Consider the following 13979-nt stretch of genomic DNA (forward strand, 5'->3'; position numbering starts at 1 on the left):
CACATTATGGCAGCAAAGCCATATCTTTAAATGTGAATCTTTCGCATTTATACATAAACTTTTTGTGTGTTCCTTTAAGTCAGTATTGACTCCTGGTGACTACTGTACATGGACAAGTCCATGCACTTTTCTTGGCAAGATTTTCCAGAAGTGGTTTGCCCTTGCCTTCTTCCTAGGACTGAACTTGGCTCGAAGTCACTCAGCTGTTTTCATACCTAAAAGAGTATTAGAATTTATGTTATCCTGATTTCTACCCTGCTGCCTTTAACCACTATACTGGCTCTCTATATAGAAGAGTGGTAGAAGGGTTTATGATTCAGGATCCTGAACCATCCCCAATATCCCACATTTTGTAACGCAGTCCCTTCCACCAGGAAATTTTCTCTGACTTTATAGTTGGGGTTCTAGGAGTAACCTCAAATGCAGGCATCCCTACTCAGAATCAACAATAGAATTCCCCTGGAATTGTTAGGTCCATGAACCCAAAGCAATGCTGACTTGGAGGGATTCCATTGGAGTCTGTTCCTCTCCATCCAGAACCTGATAGCCTCCAGGCTTTGGATCAGTACTTCTACTACAGCATCTCTTTGCCTGGGGATGTAAAGTTGGGTATCATCCATATATATTGATGACACCAAACCTCATGCCTAGAGATGATCTCTCCCAGGATTTCCTGTAGATGTTAAAAAGGAGTGGAAAAGAAAGAACCCTTAGGCACTCTGCAGAGTAGAGGTCTCAGGGCAGATCTCTCCTCTCCCACTACCACCAACTGGAACCTTTACTTCAGGAAGGAGAACAACCAATACAAGACAGTGCCTCCATCTCCAATCCCTTGGAGATGATCCAGAAGAATACCAAGGTCTGTGGTACTAAAAGCTATGAGAGGCCAAGGAGGACTAAGAGAGTTGTACCCCCTGATCGTGGTCTTTCCAAAGGTTATCCACAAGTACAACAAATGCCATCTCCATGCTTTACCCTGGTTTGAAACCTGACTGCCAAGAATCCAAACATTCTGCTTTCTGTGGGGCTTTCTGAAGTTTCAGGACCACCAGCTTCTCCACAATTCTTCCTAGAAAAGAAGGTTGGAGATAAAGTTATCCAAAACAGTCAGACTGAATGACAGCAGCTTGAGTAGGGGATGCACCACCCTGACTCAACAAAGCAATGATTATTGCTCAACTTCCTGCCACCTCACAGGTGGTGTAAATCAGCCATGAGGGGCAGAGATTCAGCTGGGAGAAACTGACACAAGCAATTTTGTCAACAAAATTACTAGCAAACATGCCACAGCAGCCAGACAGAAGGCACCCTTCCCTAATAAGGCACAAGCCACTGTAAACAACATCATAGGATGGCATTCTGTTATTGAAATATGGTTGAAGAAGTACTAAGACTTCACCACCCTTCTTGCCACAATGTACATCCAAAACTGGACTTGTAATTATGTTTGGTAGTACTCACTCATATTCCACCGCCAATGCTTCAGGCATCTTTTCTGCTACCATCATCAAGGAGCCTCCAGGGCTGGCAGGTAGGAAGAGGCTGCCACTGTCATTTCCAAAGTCTAGAATCCAACCAGGTTGTAACAGAACTGTGCACTAATGATTCTCAGAGATGAGCATGCAAAGATGTATGCCACCTTATAGTGTGTTGTCTCTGGCTTCTGAGATTTCCAAGCAGTGTCAAACTCTTTCATTTGGTTTCTTCCTAACGAGAAACCTAGGTTACTACCTTATTGTGTCAGAAAATTCACTAAGGCGAATTATAGATAGGAAAGAAAACTGAAACTTAATAAGGAATCAGTAGGTGTTGATTTGGACTTAGTAGCCTCACATCTAGTTAAATGCTCCTTGAATGATAGTCAATGCCTCCTACAGACTATATCTACCTGCAGCATTTTCATATCCCTTGTCATGGGGTGGCAGTGCTAAGCATCCAAGTCATAGAACCGAAATCAAACTCATTGAGAATATCATCTCAAAGTGTTTTTAAAGGGCATGTTAGAATAATAAATGAGTAAGCGGCTTTTCTAGGAACAATAAATGAACAATAAATTCACTGTTACTGAAGCAAAGCTGATATGGACCTGATCAACAATATATGAATATGTAAGTGCAGAACATAATTATGAATGTAATAATAAGAAGAAATATTACTGGGAAATATTGTGAGATTTCATCCAGTATATAGGTATTTGAATATAGCACTGATTTCTTTAGGGATTAATGGAATAATTTTTTTAAAATGTTCTTTTAAACCTTAGAGAAACAGCTAGTGATTAAATCTACTTGTTGTGATGGAAGAAATCCTGTGTCAGATGGCAATTACAGTTCACATTAATAACTGAGGACTGAAGATGTGTAGTTTGTTCCAATTTAATTAAAATGAACCATGTTTTTGCATGTTTCCTTGCCTTCACAATTTTGTGAATGCTTCTAATTCCACAATTTATAGCAGATAGAGTGAAAGAATGAAATAACAGTGAAAGTGACTGTCCAAAAGAAAGGCAGGCCAGAGGCCAGTTGTTTTTGGAGATCTGATACTTATCCATTTGTCTTGCAAAACATTGTTACTGTTTTTATATGTTATGCTTGTATAATTGGAGACACTGTTAATAATCAGAGCCATTTCCAATATAGTTGGAGATGGAGATGGAGATATACAGATATATAGATATAGATCTATATTTTCAGTACAATGGTTTTTTAAAAAATCAACAGCAGTTTGGGTCAAATCAGCACAGACCTCTTATAAATTCTTATACCAACCAATCCACAGCCCTGTGCATCAGCTGCGGTCCCCGCTGCCTTGCTATCCAGCTCCCCCACCCCCCAAAAATCCTTGTTGTTACTTTTGCATTGCAAGCAATTCCTGTGACGTTTACTGTGATGTGCTCTGTAACTTTAGCCAACCTTTCTCTGAATCCAGGTTTACAGGTGCCCCTGAGACTGACCAGGAGGAAAACTTCTGGTCCCAAGCACTGGAAGATTTGGAGACTTGTGGACAGTCAGGAATTCTGAGGGAATTAGAGGTAGAAGCAATCTTAATCCTGTCTTAATAGACCAATTTCTTTTTTCAATTAACACTCATTTTTGTTGGGTTTTTCCTCCTTTTTTCTAAGTTTGCGTTAATCTCACAAATTCATTTTAAAGCTTTAACCCCTCTCCACAGGACAAGGTTGACAGGCGTCTGTATTTGAGAAACTTGGCTCTCTTGGTACTTACCCTTTAGTGTCTATATTTTTGCTTGCGTAGCTGCCTTCGCTAACCCCTCAATCAAACAATTATCTTCCATGGATCTGCTGCTGAAATGTGTGTGAGCAAAAGCTTCTCCTGTGCTACTTCTGGCTGCATCTGTTTGCAGGCTTACTTTGCCTTAACAGTACACATCCCATTCACTTCTAGCTGCTTTTATAAAAGGTTTTATTGGCATGTATCTCTTGCAACAGAACTGAATCTGAATTACAGGGAACATAAACGAAAACCAAATCTCCACACATTTTTACAATTAGATTCACCACATGAACCAATGTAGCTACAAAAGATTTGAATATTCAGTGTTTTTTTTCCTGTTGCAATCTGATGTTAGTCACATTATGTATTCCATATTAACTTTGCACTCAGTTGTTTTACTTCAAAAACAGAGTAACTAGATAATTTTTTAAAAACTTGGCCATATTCCTTAATCACAACAAAAATTAATATTCTTAGTTTAATTCTTTAGAAGGGTGAGTCTGCAAGAATTTTCTTTTATGTTCTTTTAAATTCCCAGCGTTGCAAAATTGTAAGTGTCATTTTCATCTTTACGTCATATTGAAATCAGAGAGTCACCACAATGAATGTGAATGGCATTGATAGGATAAAAATCATGCTGCTCAAGTTGATTGCATAACCTCAGATCTGTAGCTTTCATATTGCATGCCTGTTATTTTAATGTGGATATCATATATATTTAATTGACATTCTAAGTACTTTAGGGAAATGGCTTGTCAGTTTGGTTTAGTTCGGCCTAAGGCATGTACCTCAAGCTTCTCTTACGGATTTTCTGCCTAAGAGCACAGCAAATGGATATGGAAATAGAATGAATATTTCAGTAGGTTGAGAATTCTTTTATTTAAGAACTCTTTTAAAAAGTGAAAGTAATTGGGTATATATACTATCCTAATTATACTTCATTCTTGTCAACAGTTTTGCAAATTAATTGTATTCTATCAGTCTAACCTTACATTCCTCTCAAAGTAGATGTAAGTCATTACTTACATTCCTCTCAAAGTAGATCTACTTTGTTTTTAATGTATCCTTATTTTGATAGTAAGGAAAAGTGCTTAAAGAAAATGTCAGAAACTAAAACTATTGTTTTTTTAAAAAAATAATTAAAATCCTGAACTTACTGCTTTTATTTCAAACAAGAAGAAATACTGAAAATAAAAATATATCTTCATATATATAATGAGATCATTAGTTGCTAAATAAAATAAGAGGGTATATGATGGAAGTGAAGCATATGTGAGAATTTTAGTGAATGGTTCAGCACTGAGGGGAGTAAGACAAAGGTGTGGGATGTCTTCTTGGTTGTTTAATTAATTTATGAATATATTTAAAAGGCATGTTTGTGATGTCATAGGATGAATGTTAGTTGTATACTTTTGTACAAAATTAATATGTACTTTTGCATACAGTCAATGCTGTGTTGTGGGCTGAGAACCCAAATGACCTGCAGCAAATTAAATAGATTGTCATAGCTCTAAAAATTAAAATAATGAAAAGCAAAGTAGTTGTGTTTGATGGGGAAAATGGAGTGAATGATTACAAATTATATATAAATGATGAATAACTAGTGTAAGTAGATGAATTTGTGTACCTTGCTAGAAGGTTTACTAAATATGGGAACAGTATGGAGACATAAGATGTAGAAATGCTGATGGAAAGGTAGTAGGTAATATTCTGTGTATTGTGATAAACAAAGGTTTGTCAAAGGAAGCAAAGATGACTACATAGAAGTGTGTTACTGCCCACTTTGTTATGTTGAAGTGAGAGTTTGGTACTTCAGGAGAAACATAAAGGTTAGTTAAATGCAGTGTGAATGGTGATGCTGCCAACATCTTGTCTGAGCGTCCGGAGGTTATGGAGGATTGGATGGGAAGGAACAGGCTGAAGCTTAACCATGACAAGACTGAGAAGTTGTGGGTTTTTGGAACACCAGCCCTCCCCCAGGCTAGAGATATATCATCTTTAGTCTTGTATGAAATGGCACCCCCCTTTCTGGACTGGTGCAGTTTCGGAATCTTCTTGGATTCACAGTTCCTGCTCGAGGAGCAGGTGGAAGCTGAGACAAAAAGGGGCCTTCATATAAAACCATCTTCAGGGCCAGTTGCTCCCTTATGTGGAACAGGAGGCCCTTCAGTCACTTGTGGTTTGATTGTCTTGTGCATGGACTACTGCAATGAATGTATTGCCTTTGAAAACTTCTCAGAAGTTGCAGATGATCCAGAATGCAATAGCAATTATGGGTATATCTTATTAGGCCCATATAATATCTTTGCTCCATGAGTTGCAGTGGTTACCAGTATTCTTCCAGATGTAATTCAAAGTGCTAGTTATTTTCTGTGAAGCCCTTCATGGCATACACCTGGTTATCTAAAGGACTGTCTGTCTTCTGTGGCTCTTGCCAAGCATGTACAATTGGGCAAAGTTGTCATTGGCATTCATTAAGCAATGCTACTTGATGGGACATAGGAAATTCTCTGTTGTAGTACTTAAGAAGCATGTACGGCAAACAAGAAGAAATAGGGACAGGAATGAATGGGTGCTGAACAAATGTGGGTTGAATACAAAAATGAATGAACAGTGTGGAAGAAGCATGTAGCTGGTTGTACAAAGAGAATGAATGAGAATCAAATTGCCAAGCAAATATATGAAGGAAGCATGACTGGATCAGGAAGAAAGGAAAGACTCGAGAAAGTTGTGGTTGGATAGAGTTGGTAAGATCCTTAAAAGAGGGAGATTTTAAAAAAAATTAAAGGCAATGTATGAAATTGTGGTATGTGGGTGGGGTAGAAACTAGGATAATTTGCAAGGATGAGGTGGTATAGTACACCGTATTGGTGAAAACTAGATTAAGCTACATTTCCTTTTGTTTTTCTTAAATCATGACTTATTTTCTTTGCCTTACTCTCTTACTCCACTTCTGCAACTGTGCATAATCTGATTACTCCAAAAGGGGAGAACATCATGGTATGTGTGTCTGTGTGTGTGTTTATGTATAGTCCTATTAGGACTTAAAGGTGGGGCTTTATTTTTTGGAAAAAAATAAATACACTAAATACTTCTAATAAAACCTTATATACATTTATACTGCTCCACTGGGGATGTTCAGGGACTCTTGCCCAGTTTCCAGTCAAATTGTTCATCTATTTTCCAAGCCATTTGCTTGCCCTGAGCAACTGTATTTTGACAATGACAGCATAAAGATATGCTACTTTTTATTAGGAATTAATATTCTTTATTACGTTATGTATTATATTTTAAAGACCTGTTTATTAATGCTGCAGGCCACAATTATGTCAGGGAGTACAGTGAGCCTGAATCATGATAACCCTCAGGTTCGCAGCCATCTAGGAAGACAAGCCAGCTTCCAGGAAAGAAGTACTTCAAGGCCACATTATAGCCAGACCACTCGAAGCAACACACTGCCTTCAGATGTGGGGAGAAAGTCCATAGCCCTGAGGAAAATGAAGCAAGAAATGAAAGAAATCATGTCCCCAACTCCTGTGGAGTTACACAAGGTGGTGACCTTTCGATTTCACTTTCTGACTAAGCTTTGCATTATGAAGTATTGTGAAGAAACTGCTTGCTTGATGGGATCTCTGCAAATGCTGAGAAAAGAGTTACAACCTCAACTAATCACAAGCATCACATCCATTATAATGAATAGATTTTGTTGGAAATGTATCCTATTCTTGAACATTATATTGATGAATGGTCATCAATATGTCATCCATTCAAATTACTGTAGATGAATATTAAATAACTGAGACGTTTTTCTATATATTAATTGTGTTTTGACATTTTTCTTGTGAGTGGCCTAGAATCACTAGGTATGAGAGGTAGCTCTATAAATTTCATAGATATAGAGATGATAGATAGATAGATAGATAGATAGATAGATAGATAGATAGATAGATAGATAGATAGATAGATAGATATAGAGGCAGTTTTTTTCCCCTCTAAAAGTAGATGTGGATGTATTTCACTTCACATATTCCCCCAGCAAGGTCACGTAATTGTTAATTATGAAGCATGCAAAATAAAATAAAAGGAAATTGCTTAGTTAATATTGAGTAAACATGTAGATCTCCACATTTGACTTATTGCACCTAGGGATGGAAGGTTACAAGCTCTCCCCTGCCTCTTTCTTCCTAAAAAAAGCCTCTCCCTTCCGGGACACCCAGATTAAGGGAGAGAGAGAGAGACTAACAGTTTTTGTTTTGTTTTTCCTTCTTCTTTGAGGTAAAAGAAAATAGAAGCAGTGCAACATTTTCTTTTTTTTTTAATTAAAGAACTTTATTATTTTTCAAAGTATAGTTAAAATAAAAAATATAGAATATAGAAAAGACAGAGTACAGAACTAAAGAAAAAGAAAAACTATAAAAGTGCAAAGTTAGAAGAAAAAGTGACTTCTGACTTTCTCCAATACAGATATAAATGCCTTTACAAATGTAATCTCTTGCCATTAGTCAAACCTTAGTAACATTATTTCTATAAAATCAAACCATTTAATCATCAAAACCCAAAAACAAAGCTTCATTTTTTTCTGATACAAGCAAATAGTCTAAAAGTGGTTGCCAAGTAGAAACAAATCCAGACACTGTATTTTCTTTTATCAATGCTGCTAACTTGGCCGTTTGGGCCAGTATTGACACATATTTGATGAGTTTTTTAGCATTCTCACAAGTCCACCAAAGATGATAAAAAGTTCCTTCCAACACTTCCAACAAACATTCATTACTCCATTATACATTTTTGACAACTTATCAGGAGTTAAATACCAGCAATACATCTTTTTATAAAAATTCTCTTTTAAGTTATAGCCCAAAGTAAATTTCCAACCTTTGTTTCACATGTTCTCCCATTGCTCCCACATAGTATTATATCCAAGATTCTTAGCCCATCTAATCATACATTAACTTGTTCGTCTTCTAAATTCATTTGTAACAACATCTTATACATCTTTGTAATAACATGTTCATCATTTATACAGAGTTTCATTTCAAATTGAGTTGTTTCACTGACAAATTTAAGATTCTTTTTATCCACTTTAAAACATCCTGACAATTGTGCATATGTAAACCAATGACATGTAAAACCTTCCAACTCTAACTGCTCCCTTGTTTTAAGTTTAGGTTCACCCTCTTCAAAGCTTAACAAATCTTTATAATTTAGCCAGCTTGTTTTCCCATTTTCTCTTCTAACAAATGGTTCTTGAGGTGACAACCACAATGGTACATTAGGAGACAATCTTGCTTTATATTTATGCCAAATCCTCAATATGGCACTCCTAACAAAATGATTTTTAAAATCTTTATTAACTTTATCATACCACAGATAGGTGTGCTACCCAAATCTCAGTTCATGTCCTTCCAGTTGCAATAACTTCCTGTTCCTCAAAGTTATTCATTCCTTCATCCAAAGCAAACAGCAAGCATCAAAATATAATTTTAAGTCAGGTAAACCCAAACCTCCTCGTTCTTTGGCATCTTGTAAAAACTTATATTTAATTCTTGGTTTCTTGCCTTGCCAAATGAACTTGGAAATATCCTTCTGCCATTGTTTAAATGGTAAATCTGTTATCAAAATCGGTATAGTCTGAAAGAGAACAACATCCTAGGCATAACATTCATCTTAATCAGCAGTGCAACATTTTCAATTCAGCAATAAATATTCTGGGTGAATAATAGTTTATATGCATCTGTGGTAGTATTCAGCTTAGAATAACCCTAAGAATACATTTCCAGTATAAACAAAGGGCGGATTAAACTAGCATTCATTCCCAATGTTCAATGGGATTGTTCTTGAGTTGCATATTACTTGTTTTCCAATGTGCTGCTTCAGCAAACCCACTCCCATACTTCCACAGAGATACTTCAGATAAATATATAAATGAGTAAAGAGACAAACAGCTCAAATCACTTTAAATGGTCTGGCATTCAAATTATTTTCACTCCAACTAAATTCAGCATGCAACACAACGTTACAATTCCTATGGGAAAAAAATTATGCTCATCTTCGAAGTGGGAAGGGAACTATAAAATGCATATTTTGAACATCTAGCTAGAAAGAATATAGGTGAGAGAATGCTTATAGTTAGACAAATTTCATGTTTATTTTTTTTTTTTACCTTTTTTTCTTTTAGAAATGGTGGTATGGAAACTTTTTATAATTGCAAGATTATTTTACTTTTATGTTAGTATCTGTTTAGAATTCTTGCAGTATATTATTCCAACAATCAAAATTATCATAAAGATGCCTACTGGTATCTATCCACGGAGATTTAGGAAGAAGTATGTTTTCATCGTAGATAACTGCTTTTTTTCTTGTTGCATTGTAATAAGGTAGAAAAACTTCAGTTAAACATAACTTCCTGATATAGTTAGGCCAGGAAATTATAGTTACCTTTTAAACAAATCAAATTTTATTTAAAACTGAACTTCATTTATGATTACAGCTTGTTCCACATCTGATAAGCACCATTACTGGTTTAGCCATAGCAGGAGATTGTGCTTAAAAGACATTTTCCTATTGCAATGTATTAAAGAAAAGGGTTGTTTGTGTATATAAAAACTGATATAAGATTGTCTTAACAGAGCCATGGTGCAGTCTTTTAGACTCCATAACAAAGCAATGGTATCCACTATGGAATCCTTGGTGTTCTCTGAGCCTGGCTGTTTTCTTGCAGACGTTTTGTTACCCAGCTAGGTAACATCTTCAGCACTGAAGATGCTACCAAGTTGGGTAATGAAATGTCTTCAAGAAAACAACCAGGCTCAGAGAACACCAAGAACTCCACAGTTCAATCTTGAGCTATATATATTCTCTTCTATTGGTATCAACTATCTTTTTTTTGAAAACATAATTATCATAGAATCATAGGGTTGAAAGGGACTATTTGGGCCAGCAAATTCAATCTACTGCACAGCATCGAAATCCAAATTATAGCATCTCTGGCAGGTGACTGCCCGGCTTTCACTTCTACTCATCCAGTGAAAGAGAGCCTACCACCTCTTTCATAATTGGTTCCACCATCGAATTGCTGCAACTGTCAGGATATTTTTTCTAACATATAGTTGGAATATGTTTTCTTATAACTTACATCCATTATTCTGTGACCTGAACTCTGGAACAAAAGAAAACTTGGTTTAATTTTCTTCTACATCATATCTTTTCAGCTATTTAAAGGGTTTAATCATATCAACTTTCAGTTATATTTCCTCAGGGGTACATATATTGAATTTCTTTTATTTTGTCACTAGGATTTATTTTTAGTCCCCTAATGATCCTTCTCTGAACCTGTTCCACTTTTGCTGAATCCTTCTTAAAGTATGTTGCCCAGGACACAATACCCTAGGTGGGTCTGGCTAAACAGAATATAGTGGAATAATTACTTCTAATGATTTAAAAATTATTCTTTTTTTGATGCAACCTAAAACTGTGTTTTCCTTTTATAGCCACATCACACTGGTGACTCTTTGTAATAAAGAGTTTGTAATAAACTACTATTCCAAGATTTTTATACAAATACTGTTACCAGTATCCCTCAGCCCTGTGCCTATGCAGAACTTCGTGTTTCTCTGTTAAATTCCATTGATATTTTCAGCTCATCTCTATAATATATTAATATGATTTTGAATTTTATTCTAGATTATCAGCTATCTCCTCTTTCATACCATCTGCAAACTCAATAATAAAAATTTTAGAGAATAGAGTTCAGGATAAATTTTGTACTACCCCACTCAATTCTTTACTCCAGTTAGATTAGGAATATGCTGAATATGTATTTTGAGTCAGCCATACATTTGCCATGACACTTAGCCCATACTCGTACTTTGTCAGCTGTTTTGCTGAAATTGCAATCTATTATGTCTATGGTACTCCCCTAATCTACCAAGGGAGTTATCTGATTAAAAATGAGATAATATTAATCTGAAAAGACTGGTTCTCTTCTAGAAATTACCAAATTATAGTCAGGTTACTAATAGATTAAACTTGGTACAATCTCCCTTAAGTCTTCCAGATCTTGATGCGAAAAAAGGGATTTTTCATTAATGTAATGAAAAGGGGTAAGGAAAGGAAGTAAATGGAAAATACCAGAAACCATTGCTCATGCTTGGCCTATGAGAAAATGTGGGAAGGTTGGGCAGAAAAGAGTCACTTCCCTGATATGGGCAGCCATATAAATTTGATAAACAAAGTCATGAGGAATGTTCCTTATTGCCCACAGATAACTTTATACAAGGATTCCAACATGGAGGACTTTGGATTCAGTGTCTCAGATGGCTTATTGGAAAAAGGTGTATATGTTAAAAATATTCGGCCAGATGGACCTGGAGATGTGGGTGGTTTGAAGCCATATGACAGACTACTACAGGTAGTGTGAAACATTATATAATTGTGAACCCAGTTAATAGAGGGAAATCATTTAGTAAATGTGCATGGTTTATGTTAAGCAAACATTTAGGCAGTTAAGCTCAACATTCAGACATTTGAGGATATGAAGTTGTATAAATTTAATTCTGCTTTTTCATTCACTTACTTTGTAAGCCAAATAAGGGAAATTGCACTTTGGAAGATTCCAACCGACTCATGAACAGGATAGGTACAAATGTCATTAAATATCTGGTGAGTGCTTTTTTTTGGTCAAAAACAAAAAGGAGATAAAGTAATTTAACTATGAATTGAGCGGTCTTATTTGATGAAAAGGATAAAAGAAACTGTAAAAAAGAAAGGAACAAGTAGGAGATATATATGAGACTGTAGATGTAGCTGATGAAAAGCTGCATTCCTTTGCAGATTAATCTGAAGATTAGTTATTGTTTAGGTGGGGCTATTTTTCCAGTGAATTTTAATCCCTTTTTGGAACACCTGAATAAGGTGTTTATTTCTCTTTTCTTTCCTTACCTATTTATCAGATCCCCTTGCCTAATCTCCACCGTTTCGTTTCCCCTTTCTCTTATCTACCCTTCCCAATACAGCTACCCTTATTCTGTGGCCTGTCTCCATCCTGTTTTTTCCTTATTTTTCTGCTTTCTGCTAAAAGGAGGGAGGAGAACGTTACTATGTATGTGTATTTTTGTGCGAGAAAGCTGTTACTGTGTGTGAGAGAGAATAGCTGGTAGATGCGGATAGAGATAATTTTCTAAATAGAGTTCCTTATTTTAGGCAATTCATTTATATTGATAATTAATTCATTTTTTAAAATTGTCAAAGCCTGTCATTTTGGGGAGTGTGGCTTCTGACATGTATACAAGTATGTATGTATATATGTAAATGCACATACAGGTGTGACCCACTGGGTAGGGGGAAATCTCCAGAAAGATTTCAACTAAATCTGGCAGTTTCTCTAAAACACCAGGAGCCCTTGTGCAGTGGAATTATAGAAATGTTGGAAATGAATGAATGAATGAACGAGGCAGGGAAGGTGATTATTGCATAGGATTTTTGTTTATTATTTTTTGTTGTCTTCCTTGGGGGGGTGGAATAGTCCTAAATAGTCCTAAATTGAAGATTATTTATATAAATTCAGTAGTCTCTGCTGCGTGACTGCAACCCTGTGTTTATTTTCTTGACACAGTACTACTGAACACTGTGAGATGGACTTCTGAATCAAGTTAGATAGAATGAGGAAAAATCAAACTTATTGGCTTACAAGATTACATTCAATTTAATTCAATCTCTTGCAAATATTTTCTTCTTCACCTCAAGCTGTTTATTCATCTGGTCCTAAACTGTGTTATATTATCCTTGAACTAAGGAATACGTAAGACCATCTTTTATTAGCTGGCTTGACTTGTCTTGTGTTTAAAACTTTTTTTTTTTCCTTTTCAGGTAAATCATGTTCGAACAAGAGACTTTGACTGCTGCCTAGTTGTACCCCTAATAGCAGAGTCTGGTAATAAATTAGAACTTGTTATTAGTCGCAACCCTTTAGCTTCTCAAAAGTTGAGCTCAGAGCAACAGACTTTTCCAGCAGGGGAATGGAGCCATCAAAACAACGCCTTCCTTCAACAAAGCGGACATAACACTGGTTCAGAGATGAAATGGGAACCTATGAACACTTTATAGCCAAAAACTGTATCAGTCCAAGAGATTTAAATGGTGCTATTTTTTTTAAGATGTCCAATAACACTGGAAACACAGATACTATCTAACATTGAGAAGCACACAGGGGAGGTTCTGATTATTTCTCAAGGCTCGTTCTTTGCTGCTTTCTTCCCAGTTGAGTTTTCTTCTCAGTTTTTATAACCACAAATAGTGCCATTTCAAATTGAACTGAACATGCAAAAGAAATTAATGATGAAAGTAATTTTTTTTATGTAGATTAATCAAAAGAAACATGTAAATGAAAGTTAGCTCTTTTCAACCCCCATCAAGTCTGAAAAGCATATCCCCAACTTGGAAAGTATGTTTTTTTTTCAAAAATTTATATTAAAAGATTAGCTAATTGAACAAAGGAATCTCAAAATATTACTACTGTGCCCAAACGATTATTGTATCATAGTTATTGCTGTTTAATGAAGTGTACATCTGTTACCTCTGCTAAACAAAAAAAAGGGGGGGGACCAAAAACTGTTAGTTGTTTTGCAACCATTTTAGCAAAGGTGCACACAGGATCCTGGAGGGTAAAACTTTACATTCTGTTATAATATGATTTATTAGGAATTATATTATTCCCTATGCAATGATATACTGAATAGGATATGTCAT

The 13979-nt window shown here is 35.9% G+C and overlaps 1 protein-coding gene across 4 annotated transcripts in view; it reads left to right on the forward strand.

Moving 5' to 3' along the window:
• The window catches only part of GRIP1 (glutamate receptor interacting protein 1), a 287775-nt gene extending 274061 nt beyond the window's left edge, over positions 1–13714 (forward strand). Inside the window, exons 20-24 of one of the 4 annotated variants that reach the window (XM_063309219.1) lie at positions 2929–3031; positions 3172–3216; positions 6551–6784; positions 11497–11643; positions 13101–13713. In XM_063309219.1, the coding sequence (XP_063165289.1) occupies positions 2929–3031; positions 3172–3216; positions 6551–6784; positions 11497–11643; positions 13101–13337 (766 nt within the window). In that variant the 3' untranslated portion in view covers positions 13338–13713. Of the gene's footprint in view, positions 1–2928; positions 3032–3171; positions 3217–6550; positions 6785–11496; positions 11644–13100 lie in introns of all 4 variants that reach the window. The other 3 variants (XM_063309220.1, XM_063309216.1, XM_063309217.1) reach the window with 3 other exon arrangements.
• The last annotated feature ends 265 nt before the right edge of the window (positions 13715–13979 follow it).

This window comes from Candoia aspera, chromosome 7 (genome assembly GCF_035149785.1).
Source record: "Candoia aspera isolate rCanAsp1 chromosome 7, rCanAsp1.hap2, whole genome shotgun sequence".
Lineage (NCBI taxonomy): Eukaryota > Metazoa > Chordata > Lepidosauria > Squamata > Boidae > Candoia > Candoia aspera.